A 24,092-nucleotide genomic window follows, 5' to 3' on the forward strand; every position below is an offset into this window, starting at 1 on the left:
TGTGCAAAAATCACAAGCATTCTTATACACCAGTGACAGTCAAACAGAGAGCCAAATCAGGAATGAACTTCCATTCACAATTGCTTCAAAGAGAATAAAATACCTAGGAATCCAACTTACAAGGGATGTAAAGGACCTCTTCAAGGAGAACTACAAACCACTGCTCAGTGAAATCAAAGAGGACACAAACAAATGGAAGAACATACCATGCTCATGGATAGGAAGAATCAATATCGTGAAAATGGCCATACTGCCCAAGGTAATTTATAGATTCAATGCCATCCCCATCAAGCTACCAATGAGCTTCTTCACAGAATTGGAAAAAACTGCCTTAAAGTTCATATGGAACCAAAAAAGAGCCCGCATCTCCAAGACAATCCTAAGTCAAAAGAACAAAGCTGGAGGCATCACGCTACCTGACTTCAAACTATACTACAAGGCTACAGTAACCAAAACAGCATGGTACTGGTACCAAAACAGAGATATAGACCAATGGAACAGAACAGAGTCCTCAGAAATAATACCACACATCTACAGCCATCTGATCTTTGACAAACCTGAGAGAAACAAGAAATGGGGAAAGGATTCCCTATTTAATAAATGGTGCTGGGAAAACTGGCTAGCCATAAGTAGAAAGCTGAAACTGGATCCTTTCCTTACTCCTTATACGAAAATTAATTCAAGATGGATTAGAGACTTAAATGTTAGACCTAATACCATAAAAATCCTAGAGGAAAACCTAGGTAGTACCATTCAGGACATAGGCATGGGCAAAGACTTCATGTCTAAAACACCAAAAGCAACGGCAGCAAAAGCCAAAATTGACAAATGGGATCTCATCAAACTAAAGAGCTTCTGCACAGCAAAAGAAACTACCATCAGAGTGAGCAGGCAACCTACAGAATGGGAGAAAATTTTTGCAATCTACTCATCTGACAAAGGGCTAATATCCAGAACCTACAAAGAACTCAAACAAATTTACAAGAAAAAAACAAACAACCCCATCAAAAAGTGGGCAAAGGATATGAACAGACATTTCTCAAAAGAAGACATTCATACAGCCAACAGACACATGAAAAAATGCTCATCATCACTGGCCATCAGAGAAATGCAAATCAAAACCACAATGAGATACCATCTCACACCAGTTAGAATGGCGATCATTCAAAAGTCAGGAAACAACAGGTGCTGGAGAGGATGTGGAGAAATAGGAACACTTTTACACTGTTGGTGGGAGTGTAAACTAGTTCAACCATTATGGAAAACAGATTGGCGATTCCTCAAGGATCTAGAACTAGATGTACCATATGACCCAGCCATCCCATTACTGGGTATATACCCAAAGGATTATAAATTATGCTGCTATAAGGACACATGCACACGTATGTTTATTGCAGCACTATTCACAATAGCAAAGACTTGGAATCAACCCAAATGTCCATCAGTGACAGATTGGATTAAGAAAATGTGGCACATATACACCATGGAATACTATGCAGCCATAAAAAAGGATGAGTTTGTGTCCTTTGTAGGGACATGGATGCAGCTGGAAACCATCATTCTTAGCAAACTATCACAAGAACAGAAAACCAAACACCGCATGTTCTCACTCGTAGGTGGGAACTGAACAATGAGATCACTTGGACTCAGGAAGGGGAACATCACACACCGGGGCCTATCATGGGGAGCGGGGAGGGGGGAGGGATTGCATTGGGAGTTATACCTGATGTAAATGACGAGTTGATGGGTGCAACACACCAACATGGCACAAGTATACATATGTAGCAAATCTGCACGTTGTGCACATGTACCCTACAACTTGAAGTTTAATAATAATAAATTAATTAAAAAAAAAAAAAAAAAAAGAAAAAAAAGAAATTGGGGCAGAGTTTCTGCCCCCAGTGAAAAAAGAATGGCTAATAACTTTCCAAAATTTGCTGAGAGTCAAGAAGCTCAGCAAACCCCAAATGGGATGAACTCAAAGAAAAATTGTGCATAGACATCTCATAATCACACTGCTGAAAGCCAAAGATAAGGGGAAAAAAAAAAAAAAAAAACCTTTTAAGAAGCTAGAGAAGGCCAGGCGCGGTGGCTCAGGCCTGTAATCCCAGCACTTTGGGAGGCTGAGGCGAGTGGATCACGAGGTCAGGAGTTCAAGACCAGCCTGGTCAAGATGGTGAAACCCCATCTCTACTAAAAATACAAAAATTAGGCCGGGCGCGGTGGCTCATGCCTGTAATCCCAGCACTTTGGGAGGCCGAGGCAGGCAGATCACAAGGTCAGGAGATCGAGACCATCCTGGCTAACATGGTGAAACCCCGTCTCTACTAAAAATACAAAAAATTAGCCGAGCGTGGTGGTGCGTGCCTGTAGTCCCAGCTACTCGGAGGCTGAGGCAGGAGAATGGCGTGAACCTGGGAGGCGGAGCTTGCAGTGAGCCGAGATTGCACCACTGCACTCCAGCCTGGGCTACAAACCGAGACGCCATCTCAAATAAATAAATAAATAAATAAAAATACAAATACAAATACAAAAATTAGCCAGGCGTGGTGGCAGGCACTTGTAATCCCAGCTACTCGGGAGGCTGAGGCAGAGAATAGCTTGAACCCGGGAGGCAGAGGTTGCAGTGAGCCAAGATCAACCCACTGCACTCCAGCCTAGGTAACAGAGCAAGACTCCGTCTCAAAAAAAAAAAAAGCTAGAGAAAAACAACATACTACAAACAATGGAACAATGATTCAAATGACTACAGATTTATTTTCAGAAACCATGGAGGCCAGAAAAAGGAGAAAAATAGCTTCAAAGTACTTAAAGATAAAAATTACCAACTAAAAATTCTATATCCAGCTGGGTGCAGTGGCTCACACCTGTAATCCCAGCTACTGAGGATGTTGAGGCAGGAGGATCACTTGAGCCCAGCAGCTTAAGGCTGCAGTGAGCTATAATCACACCACTGCACCCCAGCTTGAGCAACAGAGCAAGACCCCATCTCTTAAAAACTAAAAAAAAAAAAAAAAAAAAACACCAGGCACAGTGGCTCACACCTGTAATTCCGGCACTTTGGGAGGCCAAGGCAGGCGGATCGCCTGAGGTTGGGAGTTCAAAACCAACCTGACCAACATGGAGAAACCCCATCTCTACTAAAAATACAAAAGTAGCTGGGCATGATGGCGCATGCCAGTAATCCCAACTACTTGGGAGGCTGAGGCAGGAGAATCACTTGAACCCAGGAGGCAGAGGTTGCGATGAGCCGAGATTGTGCCATTGCACTCCAGTCTGGGCAACAAGAGCGAAACTAAAAAATAAATAAATAAATAAATAAATAGACCCTATATAGTAGCAAAGTTTCTACACTTTATTGAAGTGGTACAATGCTAACTTTAAGTAGACTGCAAAAGGTATATACAATGTAATCTTAGAGTAACTGCTAAAAAATACAAATATAGCCAAAAAGCCAACTAATAAATTAAAATGGAATATTTAAATATATTCAAATTATCCAAAAGAAAGCAGAAAAGCAGGTACAGAAGAGCCAGAAAGTGGGGGGAGAGGCAAACAAAATAAGTGGTAGAACTGAAAGAAACTATATTGATTATTGCATTGTAAATATGCATGGATAATATGCCAAATAAGATAGAGATTGTCAGACTGGATAATAAACAAGACCCAACTGTAGGCTGTGTACAAGACAGACACTTCAAATATAAAAATACAGCTAACAGGAAAATATATAAGCCAGCCACAGTGGTATGTGCCTATAGTCCCAGCTACTCAGGAGGCTGAGGCAGAAGGATCAGTTAAGCCCAAGAGTTTGCGGATGTATTGCACTATGATCACATCTGTGAATAGCCACTGTACTCAAGCTATATAGCAAGAACTCACTTCTAAAAAGAAAAAAAATTAAGGTATGCATGCAGATACTAACAATTTAAAAAGCCAGAGTGGCTGTATTCAAGTCAGACAAAGCAGAATTCAGAACAAGGAATACTACCAGGGTGAAGGAGGATATTATATAATGATAAAAGAGTCAATTTGCCAAGATATAATAATCCTAAATGTGTATCTGTCTAACAGCAGAGCTACAAAACACATGAACCAAAAAGTGAAAAGAACCAAAACGGAAAACAGACAAACTCACAATTATAGCTGAATGTTTCAACAATCTTCTCTGTCCCAGAAAAATTTGTGAAAACAGAGAACAATATCATCATACAACTCAACCAAACTGAAACTTACAGAACTCTCTACCCACCAAGAACGAAATACAAGTGCATGTGGAATGGACCATTTACCAAGATACACCATAGTCTGGGCCATAAAACATGTCTCAATAAATTTCAAAGTATTGAAATAATACAAACAATATTCTTGGGCCAAAACAAAACTAAACTAGAAATTACTAACAGAAAAATATCTGGAAAATCCCTGAGTATCTGAAAATTAAGCAACACATTTCTAAAAACTTCAAAAGTCAAAGAAGAAATTCAAGGGAAATGAGAAAATACATTGAACTTGAAAGACAATAAAAATATAATAAAAAAATTTATGAGCTGCAGCTAAAGCAGTACCTAAAGGGAAATGTATAGTACAAAATACTTATATTAGAAAAAAAGAAAAGTCTCATATCAATGAACTATGCTTGCACCCTAAAAAACTAGCAAAAAACGGGCAAATTAAACTCAAAGCAAGCAATAAGAAGAAAATAAAGAGCATAAATCAATAAAACATAAAAATGACAGAGAAAAAATCCAATAAAACCAAAAGCTGGTTCTCTGAGGAGGGGAAATCAATATACTTGATAAATATCTATCCAAACTGACGAAGAAAAAAAAAAGAAAAAATACAAATTACCAATAGAGGGAATGAAAGAGGGAAGCTGAGTACAGACCCTACAGACATTAAAAGTGAATGTTACAAACAACTGTATGCCCCATAAAAGTGACAACATAATAAAACAAACTTCTTCAAAGACACAGACTCCCAAAGGTCACTGCTAAATAGATAACTTAAATAGTCCTGTACCTATTAAATAAATTGAACTTATGGTTTAAAATCTTCCAAGAAAGTAAACTCCAGATGCAGTGGCATCACTGGTAAATTTTACCAAACATTTAAGAAATAAACCACTCTTAAACAAATTATTCTAGAAAATAGAAGATGAGCGATGAGAGAACACTTCCCAATTCATATTATGAGGCCAAAATTAACTAACATTGAAACCAGAAAAAGACATTTTAAGAAAGTAAAACTACAGACCAATATATCTCATGAATACTAGCAAATTGAATATAATAATATGTAAAAATGATAGGTTATAATCATGTGGGGTTGGTCAACATTTAAAAATCAATCACTATGCTAACAGACAATAGTAGGAAAACCATGTAATCATGTCAGTAAATGCTAGAGAATGTTTAACAAAACTCAACATTCATTAATAACAACAATTCTCAGGAAATAAAATGGAATTTCCTCAACCAGACAGAGGGCATCTATGAACAACCTACACGTAACATCACATTTAATGGAGGATAACCTTAATCCTTTCACCTTAAGACTGGACACAAGGCAAGTATGTCCATCCTTACCCTCTAATTTAACATAGCAGTGGAGGCTGTAATCAGTACAATAAGGCAAGAAAAAGAAATAAAAGGCACACAACATTTACATACAACATGAATGTCTACGTAGAAAATCCCAAAAAGGTTACAAAAACTAGTAAACCTAGTAAGTGAGATGACAGGATACAAGATCAAAAATAGCAAGATAACAGGATACAAGACTAAAAATCAGCATTGTTTCTTGCTTGTGTAAAATGGTACACCCACATTGGAAAAGTGAGGACAGTCAAACAGTGTGGCAGTTTCTCAAAAGGTTATAAACACAGAGTTACCATATGACCTAGCAATTCTGCTCCTAGGTATATACTCAACAGAATGAAAACATACCCACACAAAAATCCGTACATGGATGCTCACAGCAGGATAATTCAGAACAGCAAAAAGTAGAAGCAACCTAAATGTCTACCAATTGATGAATGGATAAATAAAATGTGGTATATCCATACAGTGTAATATTGTTCCACAGTAAAAAGGGAACAAAGTACTGTTACTTCATGGATACAACATGGATAAGCTTTGAAAAGATCCAAAATAAAAGAAGCCAGTCACAAGAGACCACATATTCTATGATTTCATTTATATAAAATATCCAGAATAGGCAAATTTACAGACACAGAGAATAGATTAGTGATTGCCTAGGGCTCAGGAGATTGCAGTAAATGGGGTCACCTCTCGTGGGTAGGTTTCCTGTTGGGGTGATGAAAATGCTCCAAAGTTCATTGTGGTGATGGTGGTACAACTCTCTGACTATACTGAAACTCATCAAATTGTATGCTTTAATGGGCAGATTATATGGCAGGTGAATTATACCTCATAAAGCTGTCATAGTAAAAAATAAAAAAGTAGTTTTTCTGCATATTGGCAATGAACAATTAAAAATTAAAATTTTCAAAAATACTAATAGCACCAAATGCCATGAAATACATTAAGATAAATCTAATAGAATATATGCAAGATTTTCGTGTTGAAAACAACAAAACATTGGTGTGAAAAATCAAAGACTTCAATAAATAGATATATTTTGTCAGGGATTGTAAGGTACATTATCAAGATATCAGCTTTCCCCAAAATGATCTATAGGTTTGCCATAGTCCCAATCAAAACTCCAGTAAGCTTTTGATTAAAACATATACTTGCTGGGTGCAGTGGCTCATGCCCGTAATCTCAGCACTTTAGGAGGCCAAGGCAGGAGGATCGCTTGAGCCCAAGAGTTCAAGACCTACCTGGGCAACATAGGGCAAACTCATCTATACAAAAAAACAAAAATAAATTATCCAGGCATGGTGACGTACACCTGTAACCCCAGCTACTCAGGAGGCCGAGGTGGGAGGACTGCTTGAGCCCTGAAGGTCAAAACTGCAATGAGCTGTGATTGAGTCACTGCACTCTGGTCTGGGTAACAGAGCAAGACACTGTCTCAAAAAAAAGAAGAAAGCCTGGCACAGTGGCTCACACCTGTAATCCCAGCACTTTGGGAGGCTGAGGAGGGCACATCACTTGAGGTTGGGAGTTCAAGACCAGCCTGGCCAACATGGTGAAACCCCATCTCTACTAAAAATAAAAAAAATTAGCCAGGTATGGAGGCGTAGGCCTGTAATCCCAGTTACTTGGGAGGCTGAGGCAGGAGAATTCCTGGAACTCAGGAGGTGGAGGTTGCAGTGAGCCGAGATTGTGCCACTGCACTCCAAGCTGGGCAACAGAGTGAGACTCCGTCTCAAAGAAAGAAAAAAAAGGAGGAAGGAAGAAAGTAAGGAAGCAAGGCGGTTGGGGGAGGGGGCGGAGGATGAGGAGGAGGAAGAAGAGGAAGAAGAAGAACAAAAATAACAACAAGAACAAACAGCAGCAGCAGCAGCAGCAACCAAATTCTTACAGAAAAGTTCTAAATAACTTATACAGATACTCTTTTCTGCAGGTAGTGGAGCTTAACCTCCCTATCCCCTAACTTTTTATGTTGGCTGCATTTAGTGATTTTCTTCCATGATAAAAACAAAAAGAAAAGAAAATAAAGAATAGACTATGAAAAAGTAGAAAAAAATTACAACTCTGTGGTGGAGAAACATGGCAAACACTACCTTAACCAAGTGATCAAGATTAGTATCATCAGTGGTAAGTCAGGGTACTTGGACTGTGTGGCATTTTTCTCTATAATCCACAATCCAAGTCAAACCATGAGTAAAACACAAGACAAACCCAAATCGAGGAACATTCTTGAAAATTATTGGGGTCACAAAAAAACAAGGAAACACAAAGAAACAGTCACAGACCAGAGAAGACTAAGGAGTCACGATGACTAAATATAATGTGGTAACATGGATGGGATCCTGGAATACAAACAGGACATTAGTAGAAAAATTGGTAGAATCTAAATACACTTTAGAGTTTAGGTTTGTTTTTATGTGGTTAAAAAAAAAAAAAAAAAAAAAAGAAAGAAAGAAAGAAAAGAAAAGAGAAAAGGAAAAGGAAAAAGAAAAAGAAAAGGAAAAGAAAAGAAAAGAAAAACACACACATCTCATAAAATTTACCCTCTTAATCATTTTTTCAAAAAAGACTCATCAATGGCAGTAGTAAGAAGGGGGAAAAGAGAAGTTCAATCTTTTTAACTGACTGTGAATGACTGAGATACTTTACTTTTGGAGCAGCTGTTCTTAACCATTTTTAAGCATACAATTTAGGTGTTAAGTACATTTACATTGTTGTAAAACAGATCTCCAGAACTTCTTCATCTTGTAGAACTGAAACTCTACACACATTAAGCAACTCTCTTTGTCTCCTCCCAAAGCCCCTGGTAACCATCATCCTACTTTCCATATCTGTGAATTTAACTACTTTGGATACCTCATATAAGTACCACCCCTTTGTGACTGCTTTATTTCACTTAGCACAATATCTTCAAGGTTCATACACACTGTAGCATGTAACAGGACTTCTTTCCTTTTGAAGGCTGCATAATATCCCACTAGGTGTATATACCACATTTTGTTTATCTATTCATCTGTCAATGGACACTTGAGTTGCTTCCACCTTTTGGCACTTGTGAATGGTGCTATTATAAACATTGGTGTGTACTGTTTTTTGTTTTTTCTTGAGATAGGGTCCCACTCTGTCACACAGGCTGGAGTGCAGTGGTACAATCTCAGCTCACTGCAACCTCAGCCTCCTGGGCTCCAGTGATCCTCCCACCTCAGCCTCCCAAGTAGCTGGGACCATAGGCATGCACTGCCACACCTAGATAAATTTTTGTATTTTTGGTAAAGACAGGGTTTTGCCATGTTGCCCAGGCTGGTCTCGAACTCCCGAGCTCAAGTGATCTGCCTACCTCGGCCACCCAAAGTGCTGGGACTACAGGTATGTGCCACCATGCCTGGCTAAGTTTTGCAATTTTAGTAGAGATGGGGTTTCACCATGTTAGCCAGGCTAGTCTTGATCCTCTCGCCTTGGACTCCAAAGTGTTGGGATTACAAGCATGAGCCACCATACCCAGCCCCTCCCCTTTTTTTTTTTTCAAATGAGCAAAAGATATGAGCAAATACTTCACCAAAGAAGATATATGGATGGCAAATAAGGACAGGAAAAGATGCTCAACATCATTACTCGTGCAAAGTTAAAAACACAATGAGGTAGCACTATATATCTACAAGCAAACAACAGCAACAACAACAAAAAAAAAACAAAAAAACAAAAGTGGAGAATATCAAGTGCTGGTTACAATATGGAATGATGACAGCTCTCATGCATTGCTGGAGATAATGTAAAATAGAACATCACTTTGGAAAATGGTTTGGTGGTTTCTTATACAGTTAAAACATACTTACCACAACACCCCAAAATCCCATTGCTAGGCACATAGCCAAGTGAAATAAAAACCTGTGTTCATGCTGGGCACAGTGGCTCACACCTGTAATCTCAACACTTTGGGAGGCCGAGATGGGCAGACTGCTTGAGCCCAGGAGTTCAAGACCAGCCTGGGCAACATGGTGAAACCCTGTCTCTACTAAAATTACAAAAAGTAGCCGGGTGTGGTGGCATGTACCTGTAGTCCCAGCTACTTGGGAGGCTGAGATGGGAGGATTGTTTGAGCTCAGGAGGTCAAAGCTGCAGTGAGCCATAATTGTGCCACTGCACTCCACCGTGGGTGAAAGAGCAAGACCCTGTCTCAAGAAAAAACAAAAACGAAAAAAACCCTGTATTCACTAATGTATAAGAATGTTAACAGGAGCTTTATTTATCATTGCTAAAAACTGGAAACCTTACAAATGTCCTTAACCTGACAAAAGGACAAACTAAGATGGTAATTCATACAATGAACTATTACTCTGTAATAAAAAGGAAGGAACTACTGATACATGCAATGACATGGATAAATTTCAAATGAAATACTATATGAAAGAAGCCAGACTCAACAGGTTATATGATTCCATCTATAAGATATTCTGGAAAAGGCAAAACCATGAGAACAGAAAACAGATCAGTGGTTGCTCGGGGTTGTGAGTAGACGGAGGAGTTGACCTCACAGGAACACAAGGGAAATTTTTTGGATAGTGAAACTCTTCTATATCTTGATTTTTGTGATAATTACACTACTATACGCATTTGTCAAAACTCAAAACTGTACATTTAAAAGGATGGTTTCTGCCATGGATGTAAATTATGCCTCAAAAAGGTTAATAAAAAACACGGTTTTTTTCACCAGAAGTTTATATAAAACAGAGCACTGAAACATGCGATCTCCTACTGTTTGCTGTGTTTCAGTTGTTGAAAATTTTCACTTTCCTATTTGTGCCCTCCTGGTTAACATTTTTATTCCCTTGGCAGATTTAGACATTCACAGGTATCTTCTCTTATCTTGTTGCTATAGCTACAAGGGTTTATCTCATTTGATTAGTTACATGTGGCCCCGCTGAGCAGGTATGTCAGACTTTTATAAAATATCTCCCCAACTCCAACTCTTTCCTTTCCTCATTGAAAAGCATCTTTATTCATCTACCAATGAGTGCTAAAACCGCTGGGGCAGCTCTTTACTCTTGGAAAATTCTGCATTCTACATTCTCAGGAAGTTGGTGAAGCCAGGCAGATGCAAACCACACTAGGGTATCCTGAGCACATCTAGCCAACGTAAAGTCTATTAGAGAGTTCTTATGTAAGGCTGCCAAGCTCCTAAAAAAAAGAGATGGGTCTTGATGGGACAACTGAAACTTGCTGTTGCATGGGCAACTGACTTGATGCTAAAACTATTACAATGAGAGAGAAGAGATACTTTAAAAACCTGGGTCCTTGCAGACATTGTTGAGCAACTGATCATACCATTCTAGAATTTCATATAATTTTCCTACTCTTTAAGATAGTTTTAAGTCTGAGTTTTCTGATACTTGCCATTGAAAACATCCTACTAATACAAGGCCCTACTTGCACTGCCTAAGACATTATAGCAAAGGTTCTCTTATAAAGTTTTCTTAAAAGTTTTCCTTCACTGCTCTAAAAAATAAAGTATACTAGAAAAAAAATATTTTCCTCCCAGGCAATCCTTCTTTTCCACTGCTGCTTCTATTCTTTCTCCTGGTACTTGTTCCAAATCCTCTCCACTTTTCTCATGATACAGGAGTCCCAAGGAGAGGTTGGGGTTTTCACAATTAATCTCATCACAAAGGATGAAGCAAACTAATCTACAGTGACAGAGGCAAATCAGAGGTTGCCCAAGGATGAGGCACAGTGGGTGAAGGAGGTGAAGAAGACATGAGAGGATTCTAAAGAGATACAAAGAAACTTGGGAGGTGATGGATATGGTTATTATCCTGATCACTGTGATGGTTTCACATACATACACATATGTCAAGACTCATTAAAATTTGTATAACTAAAATGTGTACAGTTTATATATCTATTATACTTCAATAAAGCTAATAAATTTGGGTTTTAAAAATAAGATAGTTTTACTGAGTGGCTGTTTCTGTGCAATCTACAGAGATTTTTCCTTAACCTTTATACTACAGGTAGAATTAACTAGGCCCTTATCCCAAACTTATGGGGACATATGACTTCTTTCAGAAATAAGTTATACTTGCTATAGCTGGAGAGTACATTTCAGTGAGCCAATCACCAAAAGATTTCCAAAAAAAGATTTTTATCTAATGCCCACTTCCACTTGTAAGTTATGCTAAAAATATATAGGTACACTAAGATTCCTTAAAATCCTGGACATTCTCAAATTACACAGTGTTCTGGGATCCAAGTTCTTTTATTTGCTGCTGTCAATTCCCACCCACTCTTTCACCTCCTTCTCCCTGGCATTCAATGAATCCACAAGCCTCCCTATTCTCTCTCTCTCTCACAAACAGCAACAAAGGGCTGCTAACCAGCTTTATACTGAGATGAAATCTGAATTCCTGAAGGCAAAAAGGCCCCAACATACCTTCCTATTGCCTGAGAAGAGGAAGCTACTATATTTCTGTGCCACACAAGGCACCAAACAACTAGAGGAGAATCTTTCATAGTCTTTTCCTCTTGTATGCCAAAAGCTAGACAAACGGTGGAGAGAGGAGTAAAAAGAAAAGGCAGCTTACCCATGGAGTAGAGGTTGTCAAAGCTCTGGTGCATGCGGATAATCTCATAGTAAAGTTCATCATAGCTGCTGGGGGTTGGCAGAAATGTGTCGCCATATGTGATAAACATATTAAATAGGTTCACAATCTAAAAAAGAAAGAAAGGCCCATATATAGGCATCAGGCTATGAAGACTAGAAATTATCAGTGGTGTGCTGTAGCCAGCTCTTACTGTCACACAAGAGTTGACTGTAAAATTTCATGAATTTTGCAAGCCAGTTATTAAACACAGTCATTACTAAAAATTTCACTCATATAAACTTATAATTAAATAAATTATATTAAAATGAAAGTAATAAATACTAAAAACTTATCACTTCCTAATTATTTTCTACCTTTTACTATAACCTATGCTCTGGAGATTTATAACTATTATATCTGTGTGGTGGAAATGTCATATAATGGTGTGCTACTGCACAGTGCTTCCCAACTCTGCATGACTCTGATATCACATTGATAGCTTGAAATTGGCCATGGTGGGTGTAGCTCTACAATGAAACTCAGCAAATGCTATGAATCAAGACTTTTTTCCCTCTAATGTTGAACATTTAAGAACACATTGTATAATATCCTAAGAAGATAGTCAAACTGCACAATGGCCTCCTTCTATCCCAAATAACCAGCCAGATAAACAATCATCTGTAATGTCCCTCAGAAACCAAGTGCAGCCATGATGGAACCTTCAGAGGGTCTGCTATTTACCAACATAGAGACTGCAGTAGTATACAGTAGTCTCTCAGTTGGGACCAAGGCTCACTATTCATACAGAGAGATCTAACCTATACCCACCCCTGCCAGATGATATATTTTCATGAAGGAAAGAGAGTCATGCCAAAGACATAGGTGAGAGAGGGGACCACCAGTCCAGATTCTGATCCAAAAATATATATATAGGTCTGGTTCCCTCTATGACTTAGTCCCCAGACCACCAGCTCCTGTTTCAAACCAGTTCATTTCTGCCTTAGCATATGGCTTCAGAAAAAGAAGTATTTGTTTTGATACTCACCATAAGGGCTAAAGTAAAAATGTTGTGTTTGGCCAAAAGTACAGTCTCGTTTGACATAAGGAACTTCAGCAAATTTATCAAGGCTTAAAAAAAAAAAAAAAAGACATCAACAAGCTATTCAAACCACGATTAATAAAATTAAATAAAAACAGACTAGCTCTAAAAAAATCTGGGGGGTTACAGTGAGTGAGTCTCAGCCACCAAGGTCTTTTAAAAAGCAGGTAAGGTAGGTATATTTGAGGAAAGGACTCACCTTCCCAAGCACGTGTCTGCTTATCTGCTCATGGAAGGTTGTTAAATATCTACTTCTTTTTGCCACTTCTTAAATAGCAATTAAGCTCAGAAATTTGACTATAAAACTGACATCTTGGCGTTTCAAATTTACTCCCACGTGGTGATTTCCCCATCAAACTTGCTCAATTTACAGCTGAAAATGAGGGTCCCCCTTCCACCCTCAGCTGCTAGCTTCTATTGTCACCAAGCTTTAGACATGTATCTGTTTCATACATCATTGCTAAGAGGAATATGTATCCAATCTAAGTGGTCACCAGATGTGGCAGCTATACTGTAGAACCTACAGCTGGGCTGCAGCTCTAGATGAGGAGAGCTCATAAAGAGAAAAAAAGCCCTTAACTGCTCTAACTATCCAAACAAAGTGAAGCTTGCGCTGACCGCTTGTGACCACGACAACATTTACTGAAATCTCTTTCTGCTTGGCAACTCTTAGTGAGGGGAGAGATTTCTAAAACCCAAGCAACCTCAGTAGAGACTGACTGCCAAGTCCCTAGGTTAACAGTGCAGCTTCAGAATATTTTGCAAATAAATATTAAGCATAAAATAAGTTATCAGTTACCTTATACTCATTCACCTAGCACACTTTGACCACAAAATGAGTCCTGCTTCTCTGCCCATCTCAGATAATGCTCATGTACCTACCTCCCTTACTTGATGGGATACTATAAAAGGGGTTCAGTAGCTGCAGGCAATCTGTGGTCCTTCTGTCTTCTCCCTCTCAAACCCCCATCTTCCACAGACCCAAGAAAAGGCTCGACCTCTCTTTTTCTAGGACCATATCTGCTTCTTTGCCAGCAAAGAAGTTCATTCTTCCATGCTCTCAGAGTTTTGTGTGAAGTTTACTACACTTAAAGAAGAGATGTGAGCTTTGATTTGGAACAGCAGGGAATAATGAGTAGGAGTGAGGCTCTCCGGACTCTTGCTGCCTACCACACAACACCCCTCACTCTCAATCCTTTAAAAGCACAGGTACAGTAAAGAAACAGCAGGCAAGGAAAGTACAAGAGGCTGGCTTCACCCACATTCTATTTCTAAAGCCTGAATCTTCCCCTCAAATAGCAAAAAAGCCTTGCCAGGCATGAAGGAGACAGGCATCTTCATTTATAAACTCTTTACCGCAGCCCCGATTTGAGTTCTCTGGGGTTTCATAATGAAAAGGCAAATGATAAGCAGCTGGCCCTTTTAATGGTGTCTGTTAAGTGATCAAGTGATCTGTTGGACTGCAGGGAAAAAAAGGCTCCATGGAGCCCATTCAGGATCACACAACCTGCTTAGCTCCTACCAGGAGCACAGGAATAAGGGGCCTAGCTAAAATCCACATAAAAATGACTAACCCAAACTTCCCTCCTTAAAGAAGATCACCTTGCTGAGCCACGTAGGGACTGCCCACCCCACCACCTAATCCCCAGAGCTTAGACAAGCCCTGTTAATGATATACCTGACAATCGGACTCTATAAACTCACAGAGGTGAGATAAAGGATGGGCAGCATGCATGGCACTCTGCAAAACGTAATGGCTAGAGACAAAGCAGCTTTTGTACACATCCAATCAACAAGGGCTTTTGTCCCCAGCACACACAGCACAGAGATGCAGCCTCAGCAGTGGCTATGTGGTAATTAAAGGGCAGGAAACCTGGAGAAAAGGATGCGGGAGCAATGATTTATTGCTCCTCTGCTGGACTACAGCTAGTCTTGATCTCTGGGATTCAGAGTCCAGGATGACAAAGTGATAAATATTAGAGGAGGAAGACAGCAATTCTAGCACAGGCCAAGAGACAACCTGTGTCCCAACAGCCACAGGCATTAGCAGAGCCAGAGTACTGAAGGGGAGAGTCCAGTACTGCAATACTCTGAGAGTCAGTGCCAGAGCAGCTTGCATTCTGCCCCTGAAAATGCAGGTCAGATATTCTGCTCCCCAAAGAACCAAGGTCTTCTCACCTGGAAGTAAGAATTCTCTACAGGGGCCAGGCGTGGCGGCTCATGCCTGTAATCCTAGCACTTTGGGAGGCCAAGACAGGCAGATTGCCTGAGTTCAGGAGTTCGAGAACAGCCTGGGCAACAGGGTGAAACCCTGTCTCTACTAAAACACAAAAAATTAGCTTGGCATGGCAGCATGAGCCTGTAGTCCCAGCTACTCGAGAGGCTGAGGCAGAAGAATTGCTTGAACCCAGGAGGCAGAGGTTGCAGTGAGCCGAGATCGCGCCACTGCACTCCACCCTGGGCGACAGAGTGAGACTCTTTGTCCAAAAAAAAAAAAAGAGAGAGAGAGAGAATTTTCTCTACAGAGAATTTAACAGGCAACTAAAATGAAACCTCTGACATCACAGATGGTAACTCTTCTTCAAAAGAGAATGTCCCAAATATCCCATGAAATAGTGCTTTTCTCCATCATCATCTCCCTGACTTCACACTCGCTATATCAACTGCTCAGTGTCCTATACACCACTACACACAGATTCTAGCCTCTGACCTGATATGATGGGAGTTTTAGGTCTGTGAGGCTTTGACATAGCTGATTATAGATTTTTAGAGAAAATACCTTAGGTTATTTAATCCAATTTCCTCATTTTTTGATAAGAAAACTCCATGCCCCATTCCACCCCCACCCCAAACTAGCTGGTGACTAAGCTGGGACTAGAACCTGGTCTCCTGTTTAGTGTTCTTTCTATCATCCCATTAAGAAGATAAACAAGCTGGGTACGGTGGCTCACGCCTGTATTCCCAGCACTTTGGGAGGCCGAGGAGGGCGGATCATGAGGTCAGGAGTTCGAGACTATCCTGGCCAAGATGGTAAAACCCTGTCTCTACTAAAAAATACAAAAATTAGCCAGGCGCGGTGGTGAGCACCTATAATCCCAGGTACTCGTGAGACTGAGGCAGGAGAATCGCTTGAACCTGGAAGGCGGAGTTTGCAGTGAGCCGAGATGAGGCCACAGCACTCTAGCCTGGGCGACAGAGCAAGACTCTGTCTCAAAAAAAAAAAAAAAGATTAAACAAATAAAGGTACGAGATCAAGTTGAATGTTAAAGTGGGGTTGCAGCTTACTATAAATGGTATGCTTAGACCTGCTGACTACACTGTTACCAGTACTTCTCTAGACTCTGGTTTATAACTTTCTCTACCTGTTAGCTGCTCTATGTCATTTTCATGTATTTGGTCCCCGTTTTCCCTTGGTCCTCAGCTACTTGTTAAAGTACAAGTATTTAATACCTCATTATTGCATTCCTGTCACTCACTGGCAGCACAAAAAGATTCCCAGAAGCTTTGCTCAGCATGAGCCGCCTCAGCAGGGCTCTCCGCCAGCTCCTTGGCCTGCTCTCTGCTGTCTTATCTACATCTCAGCTCTCACCTCCACCTCTCTATCCCTTGTGGCTGCTTTCTCTCTCTTTTTTTTTTTTAAGCACACAACTATCAACTAAAACTGTTCCTAATTCCCTCAGTCAGTGTTGCCTTCTTCAAAATTAGATACTGCCAATGGAAGACGATTGGATATGGACATTAAAGGGAGCCAAGATCCCCTTTCTTTAGGCCCAAAACAAAAAAAAAATGGGTATAAACAATAACCAGGTTTATTTATAAACTATTATAGACTGAGTTTTGCACAGGGTTTATGCCAAAAAAGACAGGTTTAGGCCAAAGAAGAAAATGCTCTGTGTCAGGGGCAGTTTCAAGGACAGCAGAGAACTGGCACTCAGAATCTCAGTGCCAACACACAGCTCATGCTGGCAGGCTCCTGACTCACCCCCTCTACATACACACACATTTTTAGAAAACTGGCCTTGATCCACTTGTCCACTTGATGCCATCTGGGCACATGACCAGCCAAATTGTTCCAAGGACACTCACAGAAGTAGCAGTACATACAGGGAAGAGTTAAGATAACTAAAAAATAAGGGGATGATTGCCTAAACATAGTATTGTTAATCAGTCACACATCTGTAAGACTTTGCAATCAGGTACAGTAAATGTTGTAGTCATTATGAAGATATGAGGGACAAGATGTACCATTTCATTTAATCCTTTGCTTTATCATGTTTCTCATTGTTAAATAATAGTTTCTAAAATGAAGTGGGGGATAAACGGCTAACACGAGCTTCTTCACCAAAGGCCTGACTCCTGGTCTGAGAGATTTCCAACGAAGCATGACCTTATGGTATAGAAACTTAATACTGTGTAAACAGCTTTACCCACTAGGTGAGCAATGGCTGCTCACTCCCTCAAAAGAGAATGGCATGGCTTGTTGCAGAGAATATCCTTTTGGACAAGGGCAAGCTTGGTAGTTGAGACCTTCCAGACCTTAAGAGATAATGCCCAAGGGCCCATATTCCACATCCCTTGGAATGGGCTGTTCCAAAATACCAATGCCAAGAGATATATCACAGAGGAATGCATAATTTCCTCTAGAAGAGTGACAACAACTACAAGTTAATGACTGTGCCCAGAAGCTCACACAGAGCATCTCAAACTTTCCTTTTTTTCTAATACCCTCTATCTGATACCTTAAAAAGAGACAATTAACTACAGAAATCACCTTCCTCAAGCTGCATTCACCTCTTTTCAAAGTGAGAAAACACCATGGTCATAAGTGGCAGGAAAGGTAACACTTATTAGGTGCCTGCTAGGTGCTAGATATTATGTAAAGCACTTAAAGTATATTCTTCTCACTGAATCCTCTTAACAATCTGATGAAGTAGGTATTATTGTTCCCATTTTATGGATGAGCAAATCAAAATTCAGAAAGGTTAAATAAATTACCCAAAGCCAATACACTCGTTGGAGCTAAACTGCATTAAGGACAAATCATGCTGGGGAGAAGAAGGTCTCTGAACTCCCACCGCTGCGGTCTATGAAACTACTGGATCCACTGAAACTTCAATTTAAAAAACATTTGTTGGGGATACAGGAGCTATCTAGGGCCAATATTTATATTTGCGACCAAAAACCATACTTTGATCACAATTCCACTGATTAGCCCCTCACATATCAAAGTGACCAAAGGAAAAATCCTATAAGCTCAGAGTACATCTCTTTTTTTCTTTCTTTTTTTTTTTGAGACAGAGCTCAATTCTGTTGCCCAGACTGAAGTGCAATGGCGTGATCTTGGCCCACTGCAACCTCTTTCCAGGTTCAAGAGATTTTCCTGCCTTAGCCTCCCAGGTAGCTGGGATTACAGGCACCCATCACCATGCCCAGCTAAGTTTTGCTTTTTTGTTGTTGTTGAGACGAAGTCCCGCTCTGTTGCCCAGGCTGGAGTGCTATGGTGTGATCTCGGCTCACTGCAAGCTCCACCTCCCGGGTTCACACCATTCTCTTGCCTCAGCCTCCCAAGTAGCTGGGACTGCAGGCGCCCGCCACCACGTCTGGCTAATTTTTTGTATTTTTAGTAGAGACGGGGTTTCACCGTATTAGCCAGGATAGTCTCAATCTGACCTCGTGATCTGCCCGCCTTGGCCTCCCAAAGTGCTGGGATTACAGGCGTGAGCCACCACACCCTGCAATTTTTGCATTTTTAATAAAGACAAGGTTTTGCCACATTGGCCAGGCTGGTCTCAAACTCCTGACCTCAAGTGATCTGCCTACCTTGGCTTCCCAAAGTACTAGGATTACAGGCATGAGCCACCACGCCTGCTCAGAGTACATCTCTCTAAATGTCTCAGGACTTCACTCCGCTGGCCTAAGATAATTAAACCCACACAATCTCAAAAAAACAAGAGATTGCAGGAATTCAAATAAGTATTTGTACACCCATGTTTACAGCAGCATCATTCACAACAGCCAAAAGGTGGAAGCAACCCAAATGTCCATCAACAGATGAATGAATAAACAAAATATGGTATATACATATGGCAGAATATTATTCAGCCTTAAAAAGGAAGAAAATTCTGACAACACAGATGAACCTTGAAGATATTATTCTAAGTGAAATAAACCAGTTACAAAAGGACAAATGCTGTTTAATTCTACTTAAATGAAATACCCAGAGTAATCAAATTCAGAGTTAGTGGTTGCCAGCATCTGGCATGAGGGGGAATTAAGTATTATTGCTGGCTGGACACGGTGGCTCACACCTATAATCCCAGCACTTTGGAGGCCAAGGCAGGTGGATTCCCTGAGGTCAGAAGCTCAAGACCAGCCTGCAACATGGTGAAACCCCGTTTTTACAAAAAAAAATTGGCCTAGCATGGTGGTGCATACCTATAGTCCCAGCTACTCGGGAGGCTGAGGCAAGAGAATCACTTGAACCCAGAGGCGGAAGTTGCAGTGAACCAAGATCGCACCACTGCACTCCCACCTGGGCAACAGAGTGAGACTCCATCTCAAAAAAAAGAAAGAAAAAAAAAGAGTTATTGTTTAATAAGTACTGAGTTTCAGTTTGGGAAGATAAAAAAAAGTACTGGAAATGGAAGGTAGTAATGGTTGCACAATGTGAATATACTTAATGCCACTGAACTATATGGTTAAACATAGTTACAATGATAAATTTTATGTTTATTTTACCCCAATTAAAAAGAAAAACAAGAGGTCAAGGTCTTTCTTTCCACAGACACTCCCAAGAGGCTCACAAACACTCCAGTCTCACTTTCTGTAACCTCTGCATAACTGACTGGCTGACATTCACATCAAAGTACACCACACTGAGTACAGGGACAAACGTACAAAGACGCTTCCTCACTGATAGGGAAAAGGAAAGGAGCCAAATATACCCAATCAACAGAGAGCCCACGGACTTGAGCAGGAACGTAAATTCAAAATGAATCCCGAGTAGCCTTCAGCAACACTATGGCAATCTTCAAAATAGTCACCAAAGTGCACCATCCAAACTAACAATGCACTAAGTACCAACACTATCCTACAAAATCCTTAAGAGACCCTGGGTTTGACTCCTAATCCTTGCTGTTTCATCTGTTATACTTAATTAGGCTCCAAGTACTCTTACTCTGCACCAAGTGAAGAACTGAGAAATTACTGCAGTAAAATATTTGAGGTATTATATTACACATTAAATATGTTTAAGTTGTAGGGAAGTGAGTGTTCAATACACACTCATTTCTTCATTGGAAAGTCTTTCATATTAGGCCCCTTGAAAACTTAGTTTCTTGGCTCTTTTTCAGGAACTCCAAATTGGCTACAACTGCTGTCTCTTTGGACTGTACTAGAGGCAACCAGTCTCACACTCAGCTTCAGTCCATGTTCCCTTCCCTGGGGAGTCCTGTGCATCATATTTGGTGGAACAGTATGACAACAGTGTGTCAATGTGTAGAGTTTTGACTTTTCTGCATGCAGATGGAGGTGGAATACAGAAGACTGTGCAGGTTCTGGGAAGCTGAGCCAGGACCAGGCACTCTGATGGTTCCCTAAGTCCCACGTGAATTCCCAGAGGCAGAGGCAGCCAATATAATTTTTTTTTCTTTTTCTTTTTTTTTTTTTTTTGAGACAGAGTCTCACTCTGTCACCCAGGCTGGAGTGCAGTGGTGCAATCCCAGCTCACTGCAACCTCCACCTCCCTGGTTCAAGTGATTCTTGTGCCTCAGCCTCCCAAGTAGCTGGGATTGCAGGCATACACCATCACACCTGGCTAATTTTTGGTTTGGGAGTTTTTTTTGTTTTTTTTTTTGTTTTTTTGAGACAGGCTGGAGTGCAATAGCGTGATCTTGGCTCACTGCAACCTCTGCCTTCTGGGTTCAAGCAATTCTTCTTCCTCAGCCTCCCACGTAGCTGGGATTACAGGCACCCACCACCACGCCTGGCTAATTTGTGTATTTTTAGTAGAGATGGGGTTCCACCAGGCTGGTCTTGAGCTCCTGACCTCAGGTGATCTGCCAGCCTTGGCCTCCCAAAGTGCTGGGATTACAGGTGTGAGCCCCTGCGCCCAGCCCACCCTAATTTTCAAATAGGAAGAGTTGAATACAATCCATCTGAGAATCCTGCCATCTTACACAGTCCCCCAACACACACCGCACAATGAACCTTTTTTTCAGAACTGTTCCTAGCATTAATACACAATGAGGACTTTCCCAGAATTTTTTCTATCCTCCTTTGAATTCAGGAGGAGGGAAAAAAGGTAGCAGCAAATTGTGTTGCCATGTAGGAGTAGAATGAATAATGGATATGGGAATTTCTCCAGGACTAAAACCTGTCCCCCACATTAAGGTAAACCAGGTGCACAGAGGAACAAGCCAACCACAGGAAGACACAATTAAGTGGTAGCTCAGGCGCCTGCCTCAAAGAAGCAGAGGGGAGGCTTAATTACAAAATGAAGTGAATGACATTTAAATAAGATTAAAAACAGGGCCGGGCGCGGTGGCTCAAGCCTGTAATCCCAGCACTTTGGGAGGCCGAGATGGGCGGATCATGAGGTCAGGAGATCGAGACCATCCTGGCTAACACGGTGAAACCCCGTCTCTACTAAAAAAATACAAAAAAACTAGCGGGGCGAGGTAGCGGGCGCCTGTAGTCCCAGCTACTCGGGAGGCTGAGGCAGGAGAATGGCGTGAACCCGGGAGGCGGAGCTTGCAGTGAGCCGAGATCCCGCCACTGCACTCCAGCCTGGGCGACAGAGCAAGACTCCGTCTCAAAAAAAAAAAAAAAACCGGAAGGAGACAGCCTCCAGGAGAGCACAAATAAATGTCTCCAAAGAATCAGGTCAGAGAAAGCTGTCTATTTGAGCAGCTTTTACATGCTATGAAGACAAAGAGCAAAGACAACACTCATCCAGACTCGATTTTGTGGCCTGGCATGGAGCTAGGATTAGGTACCACAGAACCCAGATCAAAACCTGTTCATTAGGAGAGATGGATAATTTCATAGTGATTGATAAAAGAATAATATTACCATCTCAGTTGCTTAGGACAGAAGTCAAGAAACTCAAAGGACAGGATGAAAATAGCACTAGTGTAACAAGCTAATGCCACCAAAACCCTGGAGGCACTATAAACTCTAGCCAATTCCAGCATCTCTGGACAAAATCACCAATTACCCAGGGACATTGCCAGCAATCAGCAGGCTCACTGTCAATCAGCAGAGTGGCGCAGGAGTGAATCTGAAGCCAAAACCTGCCAGTAGAATAATTTTAAAATACTCAGCCAGGCACGGTGGCTCACGCCTGTAATCCCAACACTTTGGGAGGCCAAGGTTGGTGGATCACAAAGTGAGGAGTTGAAGACCAGCCTGGTCACCATGGTAAAAGCCTGTCTCTACTAAAAATACAAAAATTAGCCAGGCATGGTGGTGTGCGCCTGTACTCCCAGCTACTTGGGAGGCTGAGGCAGGAGAATTGCTTGAACCCGGGAGGCAGAGGTTGCAGTGAGCTGAGATAGTGCTATGGTACTCCAGCCTGGGCTACAGAGCAAGACTCCGTTGTGGGGGGAGCGGGGGGAACAACTCTAGGTGGCTTTTCAGAATAAAGGCATCTGTCTGGCTGCAAGCCTAAGCACCTCACTGACACAGAGGCCAAAGAATCAAACAAGAAAATGAAATGGCTCTGGCTGTATGCTATCAGCCTCTCCAGGTGAACAGAGCACACAGTCAGTATGTCAACAGCCTGCACTGACTAAAGGTTCCACATTCCTCTAAATGAGTCAGAAATGGAACAAATCCTTTCTTTAAATGGAATTCTGCTTCCATCCTTACCATTTTCCTTGCAGTCAATGTGTATCTGCTAAAAAAAATTAAATAAGGTTCTCAACCATCTTCCATTCCCCATTTTCTTGCAGATAATGCAAACCTCACAATTAGCACCTACCCTCTTCTTTTTCACGAAAATGAGTTTCTACACGAAAGTTCCCAGATCCTAGACTTTGGGAAATGTAGGGTCCCTGTGCAGCTGCCTCTAACCAAGCATGCTCAGGAGCCACTGCCATCTTCTCGGGCCCTATACCAACTGCTCCTTTCCCCCCAATGTTTCCCAAATGAGTGATAGCCAAAATCACCCTTTAAGAAATATAAAAGTCAATGAGACCATGTCTCAGTGGAGCCATCTGACACAGAACCAATAACTTTACTTTTTGCCAAAATGAGGTAGGACCAATAACAGACTTGTCTTGCTCCCTTGAGATCCAGAGAAGGATGATACCTTATGAAACCACATGATATGTCCCTTTGAAACTAGTATAGGCAGAGTAACCGAAAGCACAGCTAATCCTTCCCCTGTCCCTTTTACTTGACAAAATGCTCATGGGCCTATGAGAGTTGACATTTTTCTGGATAGGAAGTGACTGCATGCACAGAAAAAAGAACAAAGTGATCTCTTGCTCTTTTGGGGGCTTTTACGTGGGAATCTTTTTCTCCCTGTAACAGGCTAAACCTGTTAGAGATTCTTATCTTTTGCTTCTGCCAAGTTTCTGAGGGGATGAGAGAAAGATTCAAAATAGTGTAAATTTTGGATTCAGCCAAATGTAGTGATTTGAAAGGGAAAAAAGCTTCCTGGCATTCCTTTTTAGTCCTTGGGCTTTCTCTACTGCTGTAGAGAATATTTCATAACTACATTATAGAACCAGAAAGATACCTTCTAATGCCCCTGAATTAGAACATTCTAACTTTGAGAAGAATTGATTACCCATAGAGGAAAAAAGCCTA

The 24,092-nt window shown here is 41.0% G+C and overlaps 1 protein-coding gene across 3 annotated transcripts in view; it reads right to left on the minus strand.

The window, feature by feature from the left end:
- The window catches only part of ARMH3 (armadillo like helical domain containing 3), a 227,652-nt gene that overhangs the window by 112,128 nt on the left and 91,432 nt on the right, over window positions 1-24,092 (minus strand). For all 3 annotated transcript variants that reach the window (XM_038009495.2, XM_038009496.2, XM_073019294.1), the window contains exons 21-22: window positions 13,224-13,306; window positions 12,179-12,305 (exon numbers count right to left, since the gene is read on the minus strand). In XM_038009495.2, coding sequence (XP_037865423.1) covers window positions 12,179-12,305; window positions 13,224-13,306 — 210 coding nt within the window. The remainder of the gene's footprint in view (window positions 1-12,178; window positions 12,306-13,223; window positions 13,307-24,092) is intronic.

This window comes from Chlorocebus sabaeus, chromosome 9 (assembly GCF_047675955.1).
Source record: "Chlorocebus sabaeus isolate Y175 chromosome 9, mChlSab1.0.hap1, whole genome shotgun sequence".
In the NCBI taxonomy this organism is placed as follows: domain Eukaryota; kingdom Metazoa; phylum Chordata; class Mammalia; order Primates; family Cercopithecidae; genus Chlorocebus; species Chlorocebus sabaeus.